The sequence below is a fragment of the Leucoraja erinacea genome, chromosome 17 (genome assembly GCF_028641065.1).
Source record: "Leucoraja erinacea ecotype New England chromosome 17, Leri_hhj_1, whole genome shotgun sequence".
NCBI lineage: Eukaryota > Metazoa > Chordata > Chondrichthyes > Rajiformes > Rajidae > Leucoraja > Leucoraja erinaceus.
Genome location: NC_073393.1, coordinates 34,466,331 through 34,491,681, shown reverse-complemented (window position 1 = coordinate 34,491,681; position 25,351 = coordinate 34,466,331). Strand labels below are relative to the sequence as shown.

General features: G+C 40.5%; 1 protein-coding gene across 1 annotated transcript in view; it reads left to right on the top strand.

The window, feature by feature from the left end:
• The window catches only part of vps9d1 (VPS9 domain containing 1), a 75,574-nt gene extending 68,575 nt beyond the window's left edge, over nt 1–6,999 (top strand). The window contains exon 15 of the mRNA XM_055648955.1: nt 1,932–6,999. Coding sequence (XP_055504930.1) covers nt 1,932–2,013 — 82 coding nt within the window. The 3' untranslated portion in view covers nt 2,014–6,999. The remainder of the gene's footprint in view (nt 1–1,931) is intronic.
• The last annotated feature ends 18,352 nt before the right edge of the window (nt 7,000–25,351 follow it).

Here is a 25,351-nt window from a genome sequence, read left to right as displayed (position 1 = left end):
CCTGGTTCTTGTTTCCCCCACTCTGCGGAAGAGGGTCTGTGCATTTATAAATTCCCCTCTTGATGTTAGTCACCTCAATAAGATCACTTTTCATCTTCCTGCGCTCCAAAGAATAAAGTCCTAGACTGCCCAACTTCAACCTTTAGTTCAGGCCTACAAGTCCTGGCAATATCCTCGTAAAGCTTCTCTGTATATATTTGTCACTGCTCTCCAAATGTCACAAATGTTTGATGATTGTCATATATGTACAGCCAATGTTTAAACATTTTGGTTTGGAAATTCATCAGTGGCCTCAGAGGTGTGCATATTGGTTGTTACAAGCATGCCAACAACCCTTTGTTTGTGGGTCCTGGTCAGCAGTAAAAAACATTGTATATAATCCTGCAGCATTTGTCTATATCAAGTAATTTTGTTTTAAGACGAATTTTGCACATCTCATTATCTTCCTCTCAAATGGACTAATCCGAGCCTCAAGTGGTGATTTCCTAAAATGTAACCATCACCACAATAAAGTAGGACAGAATTTGCCCTCAGGAGCAGTCTGGCACTAACTCCATACCTCACAGCTTCTTGCAACGCAACTAGCATTTTAATCGCTGTCAGTTTTGGGAGGAAAATATATCATCAAAAGATTGATGAAAAAGGATTTTGTTTGTGAGCATTATCTAATTTTTATTGAGCTTTCTAATTACTTACTATTGATCTTCTTCTTCTTGCGTTTGGTTGTAGGACAACGTGTTCTAATTGATCGTATTTGATTGTGCACGCCGGGTTGATTGAATTGGTTGAAACAGGGCGGACCACGTGAAGGTTGCAATCCCCCACCCTACTTACTTGATCAAAACCTTTGTACTTAAAACATTTATTTCTAAGATTTCCATCTTTGCAAAACTTTTAATGGCATACAACACCACCCCATGTACAAAATTCAAGTCAAGATATATTTTCACATATCTTAATGGATTCTTACTTTCCACTAGTTAATAAACTTTATTGGAAAAAAAGATATCCACGCTGGTTGAAGTCATCATAATCATTTATTTGGAAACTGCATTATATGTAGTATTTTCCAGTAGAGAGGAAGAGTTTGTTTCAAGCCACAGTCCTCATTTTATCTTTCAATTGTTGCAGAATGCAAATAATAAAATACACTTGAGTATTATTGGGAGTAATTGGACTGTGTGGACTTATTTCTTCTTATGAAGCATTGAAATAATGAAGTTAATAATAATGAAGTCTTACCTTCTCCATCATGGTCTGGTTTGGCTCAACCACCAAGCACGACACCTGGAGGCTGCAGCAAATTGGCTGATCAGCAGAGATGGTTATTGGCTGCAACCTTCCCTCCATTGATGAACTGTACACTGCATGGGGCCAGGAAGCGAGCGGGCAGGAACATCTCTGACCCCTCTCACCCTGGCCACAAACTCTTTGAATCACTTCCCTCTGGAAGGCGACTCCGGATTGTCAAAGCTGCCACAGCCAGACATAAAAACAGTTTTTATCCACGAGTAGTTGCTCTACTCAACAGCCAAAAATCTGTAGCCTTCCTTTGATCTGGTATTTTGATGGTTCACATGCTTGATCAATGATGTTTTATCATTAATGTTTTATTATTATTAATGTTTAGTGTTTTCTAAGTCATTCGTAACTGTCACTGTATGTCATGTTGTTACTTGTGGGCGGAGGACCAAGGCAAATTCCTTGTATGTGAATACTTGGCCAATAAACTTACTTACTTACTTATAATGACAAAATATTTACCTAAGCATCAAAGATGAGTGTAATAGATATTATATTACAGGGGGCTCCATTATAAGACTGTGACTGATCCATTAATATAACAATATGGCATTTACATGTACATTTCCTAATGCACTGATATATCTAATGTAGTTTGGAAAGCTAATGCAAAGTATTTTTTTCTTTAGGTATTTAATTGGTGAAGAAGGATACTGCTTGACATCGATGCAGAGTGCTCTATCATATGTGGAATCTTTATCCAAAGCCTGAATCCTGTCGATTACGTCCATATATTTGCAGAGAATCTTCAAGATGGCTTCTTGTTCCGCTCCCTAAAGACTATTTTTATATTTAATTCTCAGGTGGAATGTAGTTTTCAATTGAAATATAAAATGGTATGATATTTGGGACAAACATTTTGATGTTGTCCAGACATTGTAAAATTATCTATTTGTGTGAGCATGTATTGAAATAGTATGATTGGTTGAAGGTAATAATAAGGGATCACACAGATATAAAAGTTGTATATTCTATGCTAATGTTGGACAAGACTACTACCCACTGCACTAGAACTGGTCAACTACACACCCAATCCTTCACTAGTATGAGTATTGCAATTTCTGTTCATTATTTTGGATGTTGGACCTTTGCCTCGACATATAATATATTGAAATCAAATCTTTAGAATATTGTTGATTTTATATTGGTTGAAGTTTTAAGTCAATAGATTTTCTTCTATTGTATATAATGTTTCTTTTAATTTAAAAATAAAAGGAGTTGTAAATCCATATTTCAATGCTAATTTACAATTTTTTTGGTGAAGACCTAAGAAAATAAGATTTGCCAGTCTTACTAACTTGGAAATGTTGTTCCTATACATAATGAATGTTCTAAGTTTCTGATCATTTTAAATATTACTCTTTTGTTTTTTCCACTATTTTCTTCTGTAAATGTGTATATGCATACATGCAAAAATCCAATGCAAAGCATAGATTGTTGCCATTGTAAAAATTATTTATTGTAATTTGGCTAGAAATGTAAAGGTAAGCCAAGGATAGAGGAGAAAAGTAATTGCTAAATATCTTTGGACTGTATTTTGTGTAATTTTATGTCTTGGATCGTACAATTTTTTGAAAAGTTGGCAAAGCATAGTGCCGCTTACGTGGAACAGTTATATTGAGGTGACACAGTGCTGAGGTTTCTGTTTTCTCTTACTTTGCTGTTCGTTACATGATGGGATATTGTTGCATGAAGTAACTACTTGATTGTTGACCATTTTTCTATTGACATTTTACAAAATGTTAGATTTCAAAATGAAATACACAGCAGGAATTTCAGCATGTAAAAAAAAATATATAGAATGACGATAATGTTCAGCACAATCATTATTTATTGGATCTGATAAAAAATCATAACAGGTCCATTTATTTAAACTGTGAGTGTTAAGGATATTGAAAGAAGTGAGGGACATGCTGCAAAATGACACTGAGGAATAAGAGCAACCACGACCCAAATGAGTGGCAGTTGCTGGGAAAGCGTCAAACGTTACGGGACATATATCAGAAAAAATAATGCTAACCTCTTCACCATCCTTTGTACATCATTGACTACACACTACAGCATTCATATTCAGATTCAGCAATGCCAGATTTACACTTTAACCAGTCATGGTGATCTGATTGTGTAATGAGGTTGGATATACCAAAGCAAAACACAATTGTGATGGAGTCAACTCAGTGGATCAAGCAGCATTTGAGTAGGAAATGGATAGGTGACACTTTTTCAAATGTACAAAGTTTTTGATGGCATAATTTGATGGCAGCGCAGTGGCGCAGCAGTAGACCTGCTGCCTCACAGTGTCGGAGACCCGGGTTTCATACTGACTATGGGTGCTGTCAGTGTGAAATTTGTGCGTTCTCCCTGTGACCACGTATGTTTTCACAGAGTGCTTCGGTTACCTCCCACATTCCAAAGACATGCAGGTTAATTGCCCGTTGTGTATAGCATGTGAAAGTGGAATAATATAGAGTTTGTGTCCAGGTGATTGTTAGTCGGAGTGGACTCAGTGGGCTGATATAAACTAATTTTTAGAGCTTTTAGATATTGTGCGTGCTTTATTTTAATGCTTAATTATTTCAGGTAACGACCAGAGGAAAATTACGATTGCGTTAAAGGCTCCTCTGCCTTGATTCACTCAATGCATAAGTAAGATAAAATGAAGGGAGGTTGTTTAGGAATCTATTAATGAGCGACCCCATAAGATGGGATTCTTAATGTATCTCAAAGAACCAGCTTCCTGGAAAATAGAAATGCAGACTGAACTGCCAGGGCAAGCCTTAGACTACCAGTGCCTCCTTATTGAGGCCAAGACTGAGCTCCTGGCACGTCTGAGATCCTCTTTGTGGCTAATACAGCCACCGAGATAAGTCCAAAACAGCCAGCTCCTCCTTCTTTGCCAAGACTGAGCTGCCAGGACAAGCCCAAGACTGCCAGTTCGTCCTCACCTGATGGCGCGTCCCCACATGGAACCGGACCTTCTTGTCACTATCATCCTTCATAATGAATAAACCTTTTCACGTAAGTTCACCCGACCACCAGAGTATCGGTGTAGTCATTGTCGACCCGGCATCATCTGCGAGCCCACACCAATGAATAATGTAAAATCATAGATATTATAAATGCTGTAATGAATAGGTTTGAGTCAGAAGAAATGTCCTGATGTAGGATTTGTCCCAATACGTCAACATTTCCTTTCCCCTGACAGATGCTGCTCAACCTACTGGGTTTCTTCAGCAGATTGTTTGTTGCTTGAGGAACATATTTCCTATTCTGCCAATAATTTGGCAAAAAATGATGACAGCTCTGCTGGGTAAGTGACAACCAAATATTGATAACCTTTAAACAGTAATTAAAATCAGTTGCGCTCTGGTCAAGAGTCAAAAAGTCTTTTGTGTGCAGACCACAGAACAATGAAGTTGTTACTTAGTTGCTGAAGTTAGTGTTGTCTAGTGTTCATGAAGCTGATAGTTGCAGTGAAGCAACTGTTCTTCAACCCGGTTCAGGCTCCTGTACCACATTTCCAGTGGTAATGGTGAATTGAGAGCGTGGCCAGGGTGGTGTGTGATATTAGGGCTATTGGCTGCCTTTATGAGGCAGCACCAATTCAATGGTGCGAAGGTCACCACCCTCGACACTTGGAACAGAAAATGATACTATTTTCTTAATCCAAAGAATTTAATTTTAATCGTAAACATTTACAGTCAGAATATGTATCATTGATCCAAAATCAACGTGGCCTCGGAGACTTGTAAGATGAGGAAGAGTTATCGTTGATTTCCCATTATTCCCCAACTAATAATTATGTTTGAACTATCTTCAGAGTGGGCTGCATTCAAGGTCATAGAACCCTGCCTGCTCTTTGCACGGGGGACCAGGCGTCTTTCCTGCTGTACATCAATTGTATCTGAGCTGGTAATCCACTATTTGCTGACTGAGGTTGTCCGGTGTTGAGCCCAATCCCAATCCCTCAGACTGTGATAGAATTATTATCGCTGTTAGGATGCTACAATTGAGCAAGTTTATCTGCTGCCAGGTCATGTGTACCCTGATGGTCATCAACCACGTATTGGACGCTGAGCCTTTGTTCAGAGAGCCTTTCTGCAATAACTCGTGAATCTTATATCTTTCTACCCCGAGACGAGATACCTAAAGCAGCATGCCTTCCTGCGCTAAAATAATTAGTGCTCATCTTCATTTTTTGTAACATGAGTTAGCTATGTCAAGAAAATTATTTTAACAAAACCAAGTGTAACTCCAGTAAAATGTTACTGGATATCACTCAGCTGAACCTGGGAAGGTTGTGCTTCAATTAAATTGTTTGTTTTTTTTATTCTGAAGAACAAACAGAATTTAAATGACCTCCCACTTGAAAAATAAATTGATAAATTAAATTCTAAATGAGGCAATTATCATTTCTAAATGTAAGCTAAAAGTGAGTGGATGATATGATATGATGTTTTTGAATGTGTGAAATATTTTTGATAATTAACATGAATGGTAATTTAATAACACATACTCGTTATATTATTGAAAGGGCCAGGGGGATAATAAAAGGCAAGTGCAGCCGTTGTGGAATTATGCTGCATGTAATAGCATTGACATTAGTTGGTTAGTCACTTGAGGTGGCCGTGGGTTTGTAGATGTGCAATGTTGTTGTTTAAGTAGTTACATTCCAGATCGATCAGTTTTAACTTTTATCTGACCAAGTAAAACCAGCAAGGACTATATTTACCATTTTATTGTACTTCATTGATAAAAGGGGTTGGATTTTAAGTGTGATTTATTAATTACATGGAACATGCTTGCAGATCATTTTTAAAAACCGCACCATAAAGGAGCGATCCTTATCTTTTGTTGGTTACTTACAGAATCATGTGTTTGGATGATTTATATTAAAATGGGATCTGTTTTTGCATTTTTCTCCTGTCTTTGGTCACTGAAAATGATTGTTTAGTTCAGTTTAGTTTAGAGATACAGAGTGGAAATAGGCCCTTCGGCCCACCGAGTCCGCACCGACTAGTGATCCCTGCACATTAGCGCTATCCTACACACACTAGGGACAATTTTACATTTATACCAAGCCAATTAACCTGCAAACCTGTACGTCTTTGGAGGGTGGGAGGAAACTGAAGATCTCGTAGAAAACCCACGCGGTCACGGGGAGAACATACAAACCCCGTACAGATGGCACCCGTAGTCGGGATCGAACCCAGGTATCTGGCGCTGTGAGTGCTGTAATGCAGCAACTCTACCGCTGCGCCATCATGCCGCCCAGTTTCTTTTCAGTTCTCTATTCAATTTCCAGTGATGAAGAAGAACCTGCTTCTGTTCAGATCAATTTACTTTACATAGTCCTGGAATTTCATGATTATGCTCCAGGAACCTTCATACATTTAGAAATGTAACTTCAGTGATTACTGTTTGAGTTTGTTGAAATTGTGCTCACTATTGAATTAAAGTTGCTATTGTATGGTTTTCTGTATAAATAAAATGGTTTAAATTATAATTGCTTTGTTTTAATGAAATCATGTGAACATTTTAGCATAAATAGGCCCATTACTATGAACTATATTTTAGAAGTAAAAATAAAATAAATATTTTTGGAAAGCTTGTACCATTGAATAATGAGTTACAATATTTTAAACAATCTTCAAAATTGAGGTTTTGTATTAAAATCCAAACTGCTTGAAAAGAAAATCTCTTGTTGAACCATTGATGACATTGTTAGTTTAGTCTCATTAAAATCTCTCTCTAAGTTGTTTGTTATCATGGTTTGAGAATCCATATTTGCTTTCAACATGGGAGGAATCTGTTTGGCCCAACAAGTTAATGCCAGTTCAGGGCAATCCTGTTCGCCCGCTATTTTTCTCTGGAATCTACAATTTCTCATCAATGCCGCACACTACGGCAACCAATTTACCTCCTTATAGAGAAGGGGGTGATAGGGGACGAGAAAGAATGCTGGAAGAGAGGAGGGGAAGGACAAAAACTGGCAGGTAGTAGGTTAGTACAGGTGAGGAAGGGTTTTTGATGAGCAGGTGGTTGGACAAAGGCCAGACTTGAAAAAGACTGAAGATGTGAGACAAAGGGATTGAAGGGTTGAAAATTGTGAAGGTAGAAGCGGGAATTTAAGTGGAAGGGGGGTTGGCAAAGGTGCGAGTCCAGGTTGAGCAGGGAAAAGACTTGTGAGGGGGGTGTGGTGGAAGAAGAGGGGGTCGTTACCTAAAATTGGAAAACTCAATGTTCATACATCTGGATTGTAAGCTACCCAAGCAGAATTCAAGGTCCTGTCCCTCCAATTAGTGTGTGGCCTCACTCTGGCAATGGCTGAGGCCCAGGACACAAAGATCAGCATGGGAAGGGGAGTTAAGGTGGTTTGCAACTGGAAGTTCCAGAGGCTTTGTCAGACCGAGCGTAATTGTTCGACAACATAGTTGCTGAGTCTATGTTTTGCCTCACCAATTTACAGGAGGCCACAATGGGAACACTGGATGCAGTAGATGAGGTTAGATGAGTTGCATGTGAACCTCTGACTCTCCTGGAAGGACTGTTGGGGTCCATGGATGAAAGTGAGGAAAGAGGTAAAGGGACAGGTGCTACATTTCCTGCATTTGCAGGGGAAAGTATCTAGGGAGGGGGTGGTTTTGGTGGGAAGGGATGAGTGAACCAAGGAGTTGTGGAGGGAGCGGTCCCTGTCTCCGCCACATCTCCCAGATGAGGCTTTCCATTCGAGGACATCCGAGATTATCTCATTCTTTAGTAAACGTGGTCTTCCCCCCAGACGTGTCTCCTGTGTGTCCCATATTCAGCTCTCACTTCCTCTCCCCCCAGACGGAACAAAGATAAAGTTCTCCTAGTCCTCATCCTTCGCCCTACCAGCCGTCGCAGCAAACACAATATTCAACATTTCCACCACCGCAAACAAGATCCCACCACCAGTTACATCTTCCCATCCCCACCCCTTTCAGTCTTCTGCAGAGACCTCTCTCCCCGCAACTTCTTGGTTCACTCATTCCTTTTCACCCAAACCACCCCCTCCGCAGGTACTTTCCCCTGCAACTGCAGGAGATGCAACATCCGTCCCTATACCTCCATATCTCTAGGTATCTCTCTCCCCTGACTCTCAGTCTGAAGAAGGGTCTTGACCTGAAATGTCACCCAATCCTTCTCTCCAAAGATGCTGTCTGTCCCGCTGAGTTACTCCAGCATTTTGTGTCTCTTTGTGTAAACCAACTTCTTGAGTTCCTTCCTAAACATAAAACTAGTGTATAGGTGGTTGTTGGTCAGCATGGACTCAGTGGGCTGAAGGGCCTGGTTTCACGCTGTATCTCTCAAGTAAACTACTTGTTTACTCCTCTCGTACATGACCAAGGCAGATAACAAACCAAGTTTGAAACAAAGCTATCCTTCCAAATACCAAATCTGCCACCTTATCCAAGTGACATTCTGTTTCACATTATTCATAGAGATTAATGAAAATGCATTAAAATGTATGTATGAAGTATGGATTTTATCTTTGAGAAGTCTTTTTACCAAACACATCTTAGTGCAGCAAAAAAAAAACTGCTAGAGAAACTTGGAGGATCAGGCAACATCTGAGGCGGAAAATGGACAGACGACGTTTCAGGTCGGGACTCTTCTTGAGAACAGTCCATTCCCACATATGTCATCTATCCACTCCCTCCACAGGTCCTACCTGGCCTACTAAGTTCCTCCAGCAGCTTGTTCTTTGCTCAAGATTCCAGCCTCAACAGTCTCGTGTTTATATGTCCATGTGGCCGACTAGGAAAAGGGGAGATGCAGCGAGACCTGGGTGTCATGGTACACCAGTCATTGAAAGTAGGCATGCAGGTGCAGCAGGCAGTGAAGAAAGCGAATGGTATGTTAGCTTTCATAGCAAAAGGATTTGAGTATAGGAGCAGGGAGGTTCTACTGCAGTTGTACAGGGTCTTGGTGAGACCACACCTGGAGTATTGCGTACAGTTTTGGTCTCCAAATCTGAGGAAGGACATTCTTGCCATAGAGGGAGTGCAGAGAAGGTTCACCAGACTGATTCCTGGGATGTCAGGACTGTCTTATGAAGAAAGATTGGATAGACTTGGTTTATACTCTCTAGAATTTAGGAGACTGAGAGGGGATCTTATAGAAACTTACAAAATTCTTAAGGGGTTCGACAGGCTAGATGCAGGAAGTTTGCTCCCGATGTTGGGGAAGTCCAGGACAAGGGGTCACAGCTTAAGGATAAGGGGGAAATCCTTTAAAACTGAGATGAGAAGAACTTTTTTCACACAGAGAGTGATGAATCTCTGGAACTCTCTGCCCACAGAGGATAGTTGAGGCCAGTTCATTGGCTATATTTAAGAGGGAGTTAGATGTGGCCCTTGTGGCTAAGGGGATCAGAGGGTATGGAGAGAAGGCAGGTACGGGATACTGAGTTGGATGATCAGCCATGATCATATTGAATGGCGGTGCAGGCTCGAAGGGCCGAATGGCCTACTCCTGCACCTAATTTCTATGTTTCTATGTGCAGCTTGGAACATCTTAATTTTCTATTGTTAAAACTGAATACAGTTTAAAAATAATATTGAAAGCAATGCAATTTAAGTGCATTTTTATTCATTACAAGCACTGACTGTCCACTTGTGATCATTTATTGTTAATTTAAATCGAAATATATTTTCCTTTACCACATTTTACTTTGAATTGGAATGTGTTTGTCTGCTCAACTGGTTTGGACTGACACAATTTTTTTCTCCCAAATACAGAGCAAATGTAAACATTATGCACATACGACTGAAAGTATAACCAAGATTCATGTTTAAAAAAATTGTGTCTGGCAATAGAACTACATTCTTATGGGGTTAGGGTAGTTAGACTTACCACAGCTGAACAATTTGATTTACTGGAGGGTCTTAGCTTGAAGCCTAAATTAAGGACTTTCTTACGCCAAGATGTTGACCAGATCTGATGGCTATGGAAATGTGTAGAACCCCTGATAATTGTAACCATGGCAAGTGACAGGCAGACAAGCAATGCGCCCAGCTGGATCCCCAATATGTCTTCAAAAATGGAGTAAACATGCCACAGTGCATCATGTCCAGAAGACTGAATTAAAAACAAAATTCCCATTGCAATTTTGTACAGACATTTCAGTCTCTTCTCAACTATTTATACAACAGACTCGTTTAATTAAATCACTTGTTATTTGGATGTTGCAGCCAACTTAGAAATTCTCTTAATCTTCAAAATATTTCCTCAATACAGGAATAAAATGATCTAATTATCATGCCCAAAAGTCTGTATCTGTATATCCCTCATCGTAACATCTTAGATTGTGATTATTACTATTTTTGAATTGCATCTTTTATGATTAGAAACATTTAACACTTCCACAACCAGATTGCACAGATAATTTATATTAAATTTGTGATATTGAATTTGCATCTTTGTTGAAGAGTTTTATTAAAAAAAACATTGATTATAAAGAAGAATTGCTATTATTCGAATATATGTCCTTTTAGGAAAGTACAGTATGCAAATTACCTAGTTTGAAATTATTATGAAATAAAACTATAAATTACATGACACATCCTATCATTGAATTTCTGAATCTTTGTCACCTGTTTATATTTTAACTATAATTTTGTGGTAAAAGTACAAACTAAACATGATCTTAAGATATGATATCCAAGCCAAGAAGGCTGTGCATCGATGACTATCATCTGTGGTTTATAAAAAAAAATTCTTCTCTGGAAGATTTATAGGAAACATTGTACTGCCTTGGCCAGACCTGCCTCATGCATAACACACTCTTGTGCTAAATTATTGCACGTCTCCAAGCATTCACCTGATGCTTATATAGTTTCATATGTGATCATCACAATTAACGATAACTGATGTGTCAATTTAGGTAAATAATTGTAAATTGATGAATTACTATTTTATGTGAAAGGAATAGCGAATGACCCTGTTAAAGGAACAGACAAATGTATCATTTATCTCATGAGAAGTGAACTAACAACTAACGATAATTCCTGGAGACACAAGAAACTGCAGTTGCTAGAATCTTGAGCAAAAGACAAAGTGTTGGAGGAACTCAACAGGCCAGGCAGCATATGTGGAGACAATGGAAAGATGATGTTTCAGGTCGGAACCCTTCTTCAGATTAGCATAAATCTTGATGTTTTAAAAATGTCAGATTGAATCAAAATAGTTCATTCAGCCCTTCAGTTTGTTCCAAGATTTTTTAAGATCATAGTTGGCCAGTGTCTTAACTCTATCTCTCTGCTTTAGATAAACCCTGAGTTTTAAAAACATCAGCTGACATAGGACAAGGGTATTCCCATTTTCCAGTATACTTTGTGCGAAATATGATTTCCTAATCTAATGAATGACCCTGCTCTACCTTAAGAAGAATTGTAATTTATTCTCGGGTGCCTCAAGTATCTTCCACATCTACATAGAACTACACTGTTGTATAGTACATGAACAGGCCCTTCAGCCCACATCATGCCAAATTAAACTAATTCCTTCTGCCTGCATGATCCATATCCTCCATTCCCTGTATGTTCACATTCTTAATTAAAAGCCTATTAAACTACATGAGTGGAAGCAAATTGTTGAGTCTTCCGTTCACTATCTGCTCAGTTAGAACTTGTGCTTCTGCAACAGTGGATTCATCCAAGTCCATAAACTGATGCAGCGCTTGGATTAACCCTGCACCAGTGCAGGTGATGTTTGTGGTTGGCCCATATAAATGAGAAAATGTGGGGAGAATAAAAAGAAAATGAATGTAGGATTATGTAAATGGTTGGGTGATGGTTAAGATGGACTCAATTGGCCAAAGGGCTTGTTTCTTTGCCATATCTCTATAGTTCAGTTTAGTTTATTGTCACGTGTACCGAGGTACAGTAAAAAGCTATTGCTGTGCGCTAACCAGTCAGCAGAAAAACAATACATGATTACAATCGAGTCATTCGCAGTGTACAGATGCATGAGAAGGGAATAGTGTTTTGTGCAATACAAAGCCAGTAAAATCCGATTAAAGTGCAGATAGGCACAATGGTTGGCATAGATGTGGTTGATCGAAGAGCCTATTTAAATGCTGCACAACTCTATAACTGAGCAAAAAGCAAAGTGATAGAGTGTGGCGGCCCAGGTGGCTACAAGAGGAACTTTGTGGGTCAGACAGCACGTGTGATGCTTCAGTCTTGGAATGGACGGTTCGGGTTGGGACCTTTCTTCTGATTGATCGGAGAAGAGGGGAGAAAGCTGGAAATGAGAGGTGGGGGTGGGACAATTACTAGATCTAAACATCTATCTATTTCTTAAGTAAAGATTAACATTTTTAAATAGCCTAAGTGTCCAAAGAACATTCACACAAGAATTCGCAATAAAACATGATTTTTAAATCTCATTGACATTAATCTACAGAGCAGCTTGGTGAGTAAAGTCTTCCATCCCCTGCTACCCACCCCTCCCTAAACACGACTGTGAACAAACAAGTCATACTTTCTGTTGCCAACTGTCCCGTATTAGCCGGGACATCCCGTATATTGGGCTCAATTGGTTTCAACCATACGGGATGGCCCTTGTCCTGTATTTGACTGCTACTACTCGGATCGAGGGAACTGTCAATTCGGAGCGCCACGTCGGGCCCCGCCTCACCCGTCCCGACGTAGTGCAGCCCATAGAGTGCAGCAGCAGCGCCTCGCCCGTGGCCCCGTCGGACAGTGGCCCCATCAGTCTGCAGCTGTCCGACCTTCAGACCTTCGCTTACAGGCGACACCACCCCCCCTTACTGTCCCTTATTTTGACCTTTTGTCCCTTATTTGGGAGTGAGAAAGTTGGCAATCCCTAGTTGTAGGGGTTGTAACCAATAGTGAGGCCTATAATTAGTGAATAGGGATTTGGATTGTACTAATGTGGTAGCAGGAAACTACAGACAAAGCCCAACAGGAATGTTATTGGTGATGTGTGTACCTACCATTGTATCCAAAGTTTGAATCCACCGTTCACAAATTTAAACTTGTGGACAATCATCTCATTCTGTTTGTGACCTAAGTAAGTCTTTCTGAGTTCCATTCTGTAATTAAGACTTTGTTGTGTTGTTAATCAAGTCTCTGAAAAATCTCTTTACAGTTAATCAAGTTTCTGAGTAACCTCGTCATCTGAGAATATAAAAATGTACCAGAGTCACACTTGACAGGTTAGTTTTGGCTGGCCTCCTGGTGTACATCAGTTTAATAAATCGCCCGCTACTTCGAACATCAACGCTGCGTAGACTTTCCATTTTGCTCCTACACTTTACATACGCAAAGGTGGCGGGGTGGCACGGTGGCGCAGCGGTAGAGTTGCTTCCTTCCAGCACCAGAGACCCCGATTCAAACCGGACCACGTGTGGTGTCTGGATGGAGCTTGTACGTTCTCTCTGAGACCGCGTGGGTTTTCTCAGAGATATTTGGTTTCCTCCCACACTCCAAAGACGTACAGGCTTGTAGATTAATTGACTTGGTATAAATGAAAATTGGCCTGAGTGTGTGTAGGGTAGTGTTAATGTGCAGAAATCGCTGGTCGGTGCGGACTCAGTGGGCCGAAGGGCCTGTTTCTGTACTGTATTGCTAAATTAAACTAAACTTTCTTTCCATGCCAGAGAAGGTCTGTTTCCACAGAGAACAGATCATAAGCCAGAACTTCAGATTAATTCAAAAACAATTGGGTGGAATATTTCCCACAGTCAAATTGTGCGGAATGCATTGTGTGGGCATGCAAATGAAGAAATGCAAGTTCAAACGAAAACCAAAGGTAGTTTTAGCACCGTGAAAATAGACTTCACCCTGTTTTCAACAAGGATCTAAAATAGGCAAAGGTCAAAAATGTATCAATAGCTTAAAATTCATATCTCAGAAATAGCCATTTCTAAAAATTCCAGAGAGAAGCCATTTCAGAAATAGCACTGGAAAATTGTGCTTACAAGCCAGTCAGGATCAAGTTGTCAAACATGAGTTAAGAGGCATCTTACAAACTTCTAAAAACCATTAAAATGTAAATAGGTGCAGGATTTAAACTTGTGACCTCTGGAGCCTTTCAATACATTCATGGTCAATGTTCTCCCTCAGCTCCAATTTCCCATCCCATTATTTTATCCCTTCATTCCAGCGTCCCAGGCGCCTGGGGGATATCCGGGACCGCTGGGCAGTGCAGGGGGTGACATGATATGGCACCCAGAGAAAACTCATGTGGTCACAGGGAGAATGTGCAAACTTCGTACAGGCAGCACCGTAGCCAGGATCGAACAACTCTACCTCTCCATCACCCTATATATTTCTCTCCATGTCATTGCATTAAAGACCATCAAAGTGCATACAATTCCTGTTTATTAGTCATCTGTAAGTTCATGATTGTGTACAAAGACAACCAAATCTCATCAAAACCCAGCAATAACTCATTCTTTTTTAAGATTTAAAAACACATTTTGGTGATTCTGCCCGAAAGTCATGAAAGTATCCACTTCCGAATAACTATTGGGCAGTGGGTCACTGGAGTGCATCGCAAGTGCCCGCATGCTTTATTGTGAGAAGCAAGGTTCTTTAATGTCCATTCATCAAGCTGCCCTTTCCAAATGGACCGGTCAGTGTCCCACTGCATCTGACTCTGCCGGATGGGACAATCTGGAGGACAACTGGTCCCAGCATCTCCCAAAGCCACCGCCTCGACTACAGAGAAGAACCAGGGCAGCGAGCACATGGGATCACCATCACATGCATGTTTCTCTCTGGCCCCACACTGTGTACTCATGTTGACAATATTATACCAGTATACTCAGTGTTTTTATTATACATAAAAAGGCGCTGGTGCGCACAACACGTGGCCAAAAAACAAAATAAGGACATTTAACTTTTTAAAGGTGCCTACAAAAACCATACCAATGAGTACGGTCACAAAAAAGCCCCACCAGTACTAATCAAGGTCACCCTAGTATGCACAGGGATGACCTCCAGTATGGCTTTCTCCAATTTCTTTTCTCTGCAGCTGCCAATATCATATTTACGTAATGGATAGCTTGATTATTGTTGCTCCACTGCACTGCGATTTATAGCTTTTAATAAATGGATCATAAAAAGAGATACTGGGATGTCAATATTTTATTGACTACGCATGGTTTGATAATCTTCTATCAGATTGGTCTTTTGTATGCTTGTATATTCAAGATCGATTTTGCTGCAATTTTAAACGATTTGTCGGATGTCTAGCTGAGCCTGTCTCTGGACGACTTGGTTCCTCAGCTCTGCGTAACATAATTCTCGCACTGTGCACTGTCTATTTATGCATCAGCCAGACCTAAACAGCCTTCCGTGACTAGCCACAACTGTGTGCAACACTTAAATTGGCACAATGCCAACTTCCTCATTCTTCTGGAGCCATTTCTGCAGTTCAGCCAAGTTCAAATAGTAACCAATGCAGCCTCAAGTAGCGTTTCTGAATCCGATCCAAAATATTTTGCCTTTTGTTCTATTGTCCCATAGCAACTGCACAGCACAGCTAATGCCATCAAAACAGATCTTCTTCTCTTCTTCTTCTTGCGTATGGCGTGCACAGCCTAAAGTTGTAGAACACCTTGTTCTATTTGATCTTATTTGATTGTGCACACCAGGTTGATTGCATTTGTCAAAACAGGGCGGACCACGTGAAGATTACAATCTATCAAAACAGATAACATTCGTTCAATAGAAAAAAAAATCAAATGATTCCCTAGATAGACACAAAATGCTGGAGTAACTCAGCAGGACAGGCAGCATCTCTGGAGAGAAGTTTTGGGTCGAGACCCTTCTTCAGACTGATGTCAGGGGAAAAGTAGATACATAAATAAGGAAGTGTAACTTGTGAAAACATGACAAAGATGAAGGAAAAAGTAGAATAGGTCATTGTTAGCTGGGAGAAGTTGATAACAAATAAATAAAATGTAGTCGGGGAACAGTTAGACTGGTGGGAAAACTAGGAAGGGAAAGGGATGGAGAGAGAGGGAAAGCAAGGGCTATTGAATTTAGAGAAGTCAATGATCATACGTTGCCTAGTTGGCAAGGATGAACGTGAACTTGCTGTTGCTCGTCATTAACATTCTACCAACTTCACTCTGACATTTCTGCCTTTGGCCATCCATGCCTTCCAATGAAGCCCAATGCAAGTCCAAGCAACACACCTTATCTTCCAGCAAGGCACAGTACAGCCTTGGGACTCAATATTAAATTCAACATTTTCAGATACCCAGCCTTTCCTGTTAGTCAGTATTAAGGGGATTTCTGTCACCAGGACAATCTTAGTTTCCACCCAATTATTGACATTCCCCTTGCCACTACCCTCACACACTGCAATTTAAAACACTCTTTTCTCCTCGCTATTTAAGTTATGATAAGTGGGTCATTGACCTGAAACACTATCTCTTGTTTCCTCTCTCCACAGCTGCTGACTGACTTCCCAGGTATTGTAGCACATTTTTGTTTGTATGTTATTTCATTCCATTTGCACCTTTTTTCAGATGATTGATTATTGACTGGATGGCACAAAGTAAGCTTAGTAGTTACAATCATTATCTTGTTGTAAGTTCCTCTAGCGCACACAATCTGTGCTCCAGTCATGTCAGATTGCAACTTATTGCATGGTACAATTGAATTATATATTCTGCACTATTTAGTATTCTACAAGCTATTGTAATAAAAGGCAAGAGTTACCTGAATGATTTAAATTAAGTACAACTATTGTAATTTATTTTTAGGAGCATGATAATAAATATAATTGCTGGGCCCAAAAAAAATTTGTCTTGAACAGCAATTAGTTACCTTTGTATTCTTAAAGCAAATTCTCTGAGAATTTATAGCATGCTATTTTTGGACCAAGCTTTAAATATATTTTTTTTAACGTTCTAAATCTTCTTGTGATCAAAGGTGGAAAATGAATGATTTTAAATATTACAGAGTTCTTCAGCAGCAAAATTGTAAAAGGGTTTTGTTAAAGGCTTTCATGAATGTAAATTCTGTTTGTTTGCCAGTGAATCACTAGACTGGTTACCATTCTTTATGCTTCATGGTATTCCTTCAACATATGTTTCCGGAACAAAGTGGGCTGGTGAGTTCTGTTATACAGCGTTACCCATACATGAATTCACCTCTTCCTGCTCAGGGATATATTATTTGACATTGCCTTCCTAAATTTGTGATTCCAATGCTGGAGTACAAGTTCATAGAATGTGTATATCAAAATGTATTTTATTATATATATATATATATATATATATATATATATATATATATCATAGAAACATAGAAATTAGGTGCAGGAGTAGGCCATTCGGCCCTTCGAGCCTGCACCGCCATTCAATATGATCATGGCTGATCATCCAACTCAGTATCCCGTACCTGCCTTCTCTCCATACCCTCTGATCCCCTTAGCCACAAGGGCCACATCTAACTCCCTCTTAAATATAGCCAATGAACTGGCCTCGACTATCCTCTGCGGCAGAGAGTTCCAGAGATTCACCACTCTCTGTGTGAAAAAAGTTCTTCTCATCTCGGTTTTAAAGGATTTCCCCCTTATCCTTAAGCTGTTACCCCTCGTCCTGGACTTCCCCAACATCGGGAGCAATCTTCCTGCATCTAGCCTGTCCAACCCCTTAATCCAGTCATATCAAACTGAAGGAACAACACCTCATATTCAACTTGAGTTTACATTCCAATTTTAGGTAACTGCAACCCACAACCCTTCCTCCAACATCTTTTCTTTCCCCTGCCCTTCCCTGTGCCCCACCTGGACATGCCTATTTTGGCCCCTCCCCATCCCCTTCTACCTACATTCCTTCCTCTAGCTGCACAATTTGCAACACTTCAACCCTTCACCTTCTTTCTTTTCATCTATGCCCTTTGTCCAACCATCCGCCTATCCAAAACCTCCCTCGCCTGTATCCAGTCTGAGGAAGGGTGTCGACCCGAAATGTCAGCCGTATCTTCTCTCCAGAGATGCTGCCTGCCCGCTGAGTTGCTCCAGCATTTTGTGTTTATCTAGCATTTTGGCCCACCAAGTCCGCACCAACCAGCAATCCTCACACATTAACACTATCCTACACACACTGGGGGACAATTTACACATACACCAAGCCAATTAACCTACATACCTGTACGTCTTTGGAGTGTAGGAGGAAACCAAAGATCTTGGAGAAAACCCACGCGGTCACGGGGAGAACGTACAAACTCCGTACAGACAGCACCCGTAGTCGGGATCGAACCCGAATCTCTGGTGCTGGAAGCGCTGTAATGCAGCAACTCTACCGCTGTGGCAGTTGTTGAATCAATGGCAGTGCTTTACTGCCGACCAAATTTCTTTAGATTCTTCAGTCACTGTAAAATATTTTGTCTCTATTGGGAAATAAAAATGTGACCATTACGTCCAAAACGATTTATAAACTCCTGAAACAGAGTGCTCCCTGTTGCTAACGACTCGTAAATGTAAAGCCTTAATCAATAGCCTCTGAATAATCAAAGTTGGGTCCTCTGTCTACAATCCCTGTGGGGATGGTAACAACTATTGCAGCCTCCCTGAATAAGCAGGTCAGGGCCAGTCTGACAGCCATAGCCTATCCCTCCTAATGTGGGTAATCATTGCCTTCCATCTTCTCAGGCTGCCTGTCCCGCTGAGTTACTCCAGCATTTTGTGTCTACCTTCTCATTCCATTTAACAGTTTGACATTTAAGTTTCACCTGCTGGCTGCATGACAAAGTAGACTGAGGTTGGATCTAAAGCTTCACAATTGCTGACAATAACTGTCAAGGCTTTGTAAAGCATCTGACCAGGTCTGCCTTTTCTCCCCGACTGTGACTACATTGACTATTATTATTGCTCCATATCGGTACAGCTGATTTGGCTGTTCAAACTCTCTTAGGTCTTTCTGTTTTATATTTTTGACTGGAATCCGACTTTTGTATGAAATGGTAATTCTCTGAATTATATTTGGTATTCTTCCTGTTGTTTTCATCATGACACCAAGGACCGTCGAGAGGGGGGGGGGGGGGCAAGAGCAAGGGGACCAGTGAGAGTGCAGGGGAACCCGTGCGGCTGAGAGCGAGGAGGTACCTGTCGGGGAGCCACAGAGAATGACAGGGGACCCAGTGTAGAGCCGCCGAGACAAAGGGGGGGGCCATTGAGATTGAAGGGGGACCCAGCAAGAAGCCGCCAAGAATGAAGGGAGGACCCGACGGAGGCCCGTCTGCTGCCACGTAGAAGATAGAACTGTTGTCTGATTTTACCGGGTTGTATGCAAAACAAAGCATTTCACTGTACCTAGATACATGTGACAATAAAGTGTAATTGAATTCATAAATTATTATGTAGGTTGGGTTTCGGTGAAAATGTTTTGAATTCAAGCCCTCTCCTAAATCTGAGTCCAATTTGTGCTGACTCTTCTAGACAATGTTATATGAATGCTGCACTGTCTGAAGTGCTGTTTTTAAGATGAGACGTTGGCATTGGTATATTATTGTCACGTATACTGAGATACAGTAAATAAACATTTGCATGCTATCCAGGCAAGTTATATCATGCATGTGTACAAGCAAATCATTGTTGTGCAAAGAGAAAAATAACCAGAGTGCAAAATATGGCGTTACAGCATTACAGTATTCCAGCTTCCAGAAAGTGTAGACAAAGAATGTGCAAGAGCTGCAATAAGGTAGGTTGGAAGATGGTAGGATAGTCGTCCATTCAATAGTCTGGTAACAGCGGGGTAGAAGCCGTTGCTGAATCTGGTGGTATGTGATTTCAAGCTTTCGTATCTTTGTATCATCTGCTCAGCTGGAGAGGGGTGCAGAGGGAATGGGTGGGGACCTTGTTTCTGCTGGCTGCTTTCCTGAGGTGACATGAACTGTAGATAATGTCCAATTAGTTGGGGAGAGGAGGGGAGGCTGGTTGGCTGAGGGACCCGGGTACATCCATAACTCTCTGCGATTTCCTGCTGTCTTGGACAGATCAGTAGCCAAACCAAGCTGCGATGCATGCCCAGATGATGCTTCTGTGGATAATGGCGAGAGTCATGAGGATCAGGCCAAACTTTCTTGGTCTTCAAAGGAAATAGAGGCATTGGTATGCTTTCTTGGCTGTGGCATCACTGTGGTTGGACCAGTTGGTAATATTCATGTCAAAGTTAAAGTGTTTTTCTGCCTAATTATAAAATAGTTAAAATATAAAATATTTGAGAAAAGAAAGAATCTATTTCCGTAGTGTTTTGGTCAACATTTATCTTACAACCTACATTTAAAACAATTCATTATTTCAATGCTGTTTGTGGGAGATGCACAATTTAGTGGCAAGTTGTTTTGCACTATAACAGTGACTGGCTGTAAAGCAGGCTCCAACGTTGTAAGAATTGCTCTGAAACTGCCCGTCTTTTACCCCGTGGCTTGAATTACTTGTTAACGTTGCAACCTTTAAATGAAATGTTTTTGTTCCAGGTTGCACAAAAATGGCTGAAAGTTATGAAGGTGTTATTAAAGTGATATATTGGCATATTTGTAATATTCCTCAAGTCCTGCAATATGATTGCAGGGTTATTTTGTGCCATTTGTGGTACGTTATATGATACGATGTGATCAACTTTATCCATCCCAGATGGGAAATTGATCTGCTAACAGTCATAAAACACAAGATTCATGGACCATGAAATTAAAGTGACGAGTGGGAAGGATTGGGGATGTGCAAAGATTGGGGAGGGGGGAAGGGGAGTCAGTCTACCCCATGGCAGAAGGGGGAGGGGTTGTACAGTTTGATAGCCACAGGGAAAAAGGATCTCCTGTGGCGTTCTGTACTGCATCTTGGTGGAACCAGTCTGTTGCTGAAGGTGCTCCTCAGGTTGACCAGTGTGTCATGAAGGGGGTGAGCTGTGTTGTCCAAGATGCTCCGCAGTTTGAGGAGCATCCTCCCCTCCAAGACCACCTCCCATGAATCCCACTCCTCCCCCAGGACAGAGCCAGCCTTCCTGATGAGCTTGCTAATCCTGTTGGCATCCGTGGCCTGCAGTATAATTTTGCAATAGTAATGAATTTCCCATCTTGACATATCGTTACTGGACTTCAATGCCGTGTGAGAACTTGGATACGGTTCTGGGATGTATGGTTGACAGTGCACGTGGCAAAGGTTAGTAGCAGTCTCGGTAGCGTATCCAAGAATTTTAATATACTGCAGATGTCCCGTCTTCCACGCACGCACAGGGCATGTTACAACTATTTTCGCAACCACAGAAGTGTTTTTTACAGAATAATTAGTATCAGCTTTGATGTAAAATCAGGGTAATTCAATCCAACATATATAAATTATTATTTTGTTAATTGCAATTATTCTCATAATGCAAAACTGGTGGCTCATTTCTATGAGTAAAAGTTAAAGATACCATTTAGACATAAAATGGTACGACTTTATGCTGCCATTATTTTTTTTGAATATAAATGTCCTGTCTGGAAACCATACTAAAATAAGATTAGAAAAAAAATGAGATTATGTGGCGTTAATCTTATTCATAGAGCATCATACCTCATCTTGAATGTTTTTTTTTACTAAAGTTAACCTGCACTAACTTGATCTGGTAGTTTTTCTTTATTGACATCCTTATGCTCAATGATTCACAATAAATCTTATACCCTATGTTCATATCACCACAACCAGTAAATACTATATGTAACCATTTGGTGTTACTATGTGTTGTTGTGATAACAGAGACTTTTCATGCCCACTCCAGTTGTGGGAAATAACAGTCCGTTGGACAGAAGTAAAAATATTCATCGTCTAATCCCACCTGAGAAAGAGATTCTTATAAACCATGAGGCAATTGGAGATTGTGAAATGAGGAAGTGTGTTTCTATCCTGTTTAAGAAGGAACTGCAGATGCTGGAAAATCAAAGGTACACAAAAATGCTGGAGAAACTCAGCGGGTGTAACAGCATCTATGGAGCGAAGGAAATAGGCAAAGGTTCGGTACAAAACCCTTCTTCAGACACCTTTGAGTGCCAAACCGGCAGTGCTGTGTGTATCACCTTTACACCCCTTCGTGGGCCAGATGCGAAAATTTCCCTGAAAATTTCCCAAACTTATTCCATTTCCCTAAAATTACCCGAAGATAACCAGAATTTTACGAATTTCGAGTAATTTCCTTCAAAGTGGAAACACTGAGTCCCACTGTTCCATAATCTCATTCACCCAGCTTGATATGTTATTATACCAAATAACTTCTCTTCTTCATCAATACTTCTTAAATCACTCGCCTTCATAAATTCATAGAGATAAGATAGCATGGAAATAAGCTCTTTGTAGCAAATCATCCGTTGCCACCGTTCGGTCCATATCTCTCTCAACCTTTCTATCCATGTATCTATCCAAATATCTCTTAAATGTTATAGTTGCATCTGTCTCTGCCACCTCCTCTGCCAGCTTGTTCTATATACCCATCACCCTCTGTGTGGGAAAACCTGTCCTTCAGATCCCCTTTAAATCTTGCCCCTCAGATCTTTCTCAAATCTTTCCCATCTCATCTTAAACCTATGTCCTCTTGTTTTTAAATCCATTATCCTCGGAAAAAGACTGTGACTACCTCCCCTATCAATGACCCTCATAATGTTATGTCACCATATGGACCTCTGAGGTAGTGTCTCAACCCGAAACATCACCCATGCCTTCCCTCCAGAGATGCTGCCTGTCCCGCTGAGTTACTCCAGCATTTTGTATCTATCTTCACCATAAAGACTTTCTCGTAATCAGCTCTGGGAAGTCACAGCCATCAGTGATAAAACATAGTCTGAGTGAATATTCAGTGCTTTTTTTCGCTGAAGCAGAACGGACACTGTAAATATAAAACTGAAATCTAATGCAGTAAGTTGCTTGCGCCAGTTTCCAATTTGGTTTTATGGAGTCCTTAACGTTTGCTTTTGTAGGTCAGATTCAAACAGCATGATGCTAAATTATTCAGATAATCCCCATAATGTCAGCATGGCCAGGCTCCTGTCACACGCAACGTTGCTTCTTGTAAAATACCATAATTTGTCAGAACCTACATTTGGTTTTAATGTAGATTTCATTGTCCCGTGATAGGGTTGAGAGTCAGAGTACAAATATTACAAACAGCTTATCCTTAACCAGAAGTTAAAGGGAAATGCAGCTCAAGCATACAGTAGCATCATTTGCATGAGAGATTTGTTAAAAGAATCACATCTGAATGAATCAATCAATATCATTGTCGTTTTGTGCCAAGATTTGAGATGGCACAGTTTGACCATTACATTTGTGTTTCCCCATATATAAATCCATTTTAACTGCAAGGAATCTTCAAGCAACTTTTAATGTTTGATTTTAATGCTGAAAAGTTAAGAGATTTAATTATTTTTTTCTGCTGTCTCATTTCAAGGGCTCGCAGCCTCGGGTGAGACCGAGTCGGGAGCTCCAATACCGCACGACGTGCGACAAGCCTCGACCCGGGGTCCGACCGCCCTGCGCGGGGAACTGACATCCCCCCGATGCAGGAGCTCGATCGCCCCGACGCAGAGGGCCCGCTGCCGGCTACGGGAGTCAAGATCGTCCCGTCAACGAAAGGCTCAAGGCCCACGCCCATGGGAGAGCAAAGAAGGGAAAAGATTGAACTTTATTTCGCCTTCCATCACAGTAAGGAATGTGGAGGAGTCACTGTGGTGGATGTTTATGTTAAAATGTATTTTGTGTGTTCTGTTGCTTTTTATTAGTATGACTGTATGGCAAATCACATTCCTCGTATGTTGCAAAACATACTTGACCAATAAAGTAAGTATGAGTGTTTCCAACATTTTCTGTTTTTTATTCCGTATTAGACAATCTGGCCGGTGGTTCAAAAATAAGTATGAGAGAAAAAGGTTCAAACACATGGGGCATTGACACAGGCATAGGGAGCAGAGAGAACTGAACTGTGGGATGGGTTTCATTTGAACTATGCAGGGATCAGTGTTCTGATGAATGGTGTAACTAGGGTTATACACCAAGACTTAAGCTAATAAGAGGTGGACAGGTTTCAAGTGACAAAAAGTTTAAAGGAAATGAGGGAGCAGTGATACAGGATGGTTAAGGGGTGAATGAAAATCAAATAGTTGACAGGAAAAAACAGCAAAAGTATGCAGCAGAAATTAGAACTGGAGTAATAATTGTAAAATGTCAAAGTTCGTCTCAGTGCATGCAGTGTTTATAACAGGATGGAGGAATGAATTGTTACAAATACAAATATATGAGTGATTTAATAACCATTACAGAGAAATGGTTGGAGTAACTCAGCCGGTCAGACAACATCTCTGGAGAACAGGGAAAAACGTCACCCTTTTCTCCGGAGATGCTGACTGACCCACTGGGTTACTCCAGCATTTTGTGTCTATCTACTCTCCAAACCAGGCAGCTGAAAATTGTCTTCTATAAATGTAATTAAATGGAATGCAATTTGAGTGGCTGATAAAAGGGGGAATAAGAGGAAATAAGGTACTGATGGCAGAAGTTTAATGGTGCACAAAGTATAAATGGAGAAAGGTTGACAGTTGTGTAAAAAGGGAGATGCAATTACCACAGCAATAGGCTTTTTCAGATATAGTCACATGTAATGGGGAGGGGTTAATAAGACTTCTGGTCGTAAAGGATCATCTGGGGAATAGTGATCAAACATGGCAGAGTTCCACGGAGAGTTATTCTAATGTATTAGACAATGGTATATTTAATGTATTGTCTATGGTACAGGTATATTTAATTTATTAGTGTGACATTGCAGTATGACAAAGCTGGTTGTTAATAGAGCAATATGATGGATTCAGTTTATTCAGTTCAGTTTAGTTTATTGTCATGTGTACCGAGGTACAGTGAAAAGCTTTTGTTGTGTGCTAACCAGTTAGCGGAAAGACAATACATGATTACAATCGAGCCATTTACATGATATGTCATGAATAGGGAATAACGTTTAGTGGCAAGGTAAAGTCAGTAAGGGGTGAATATGGACACAAAATGCTGGAGTAACTCA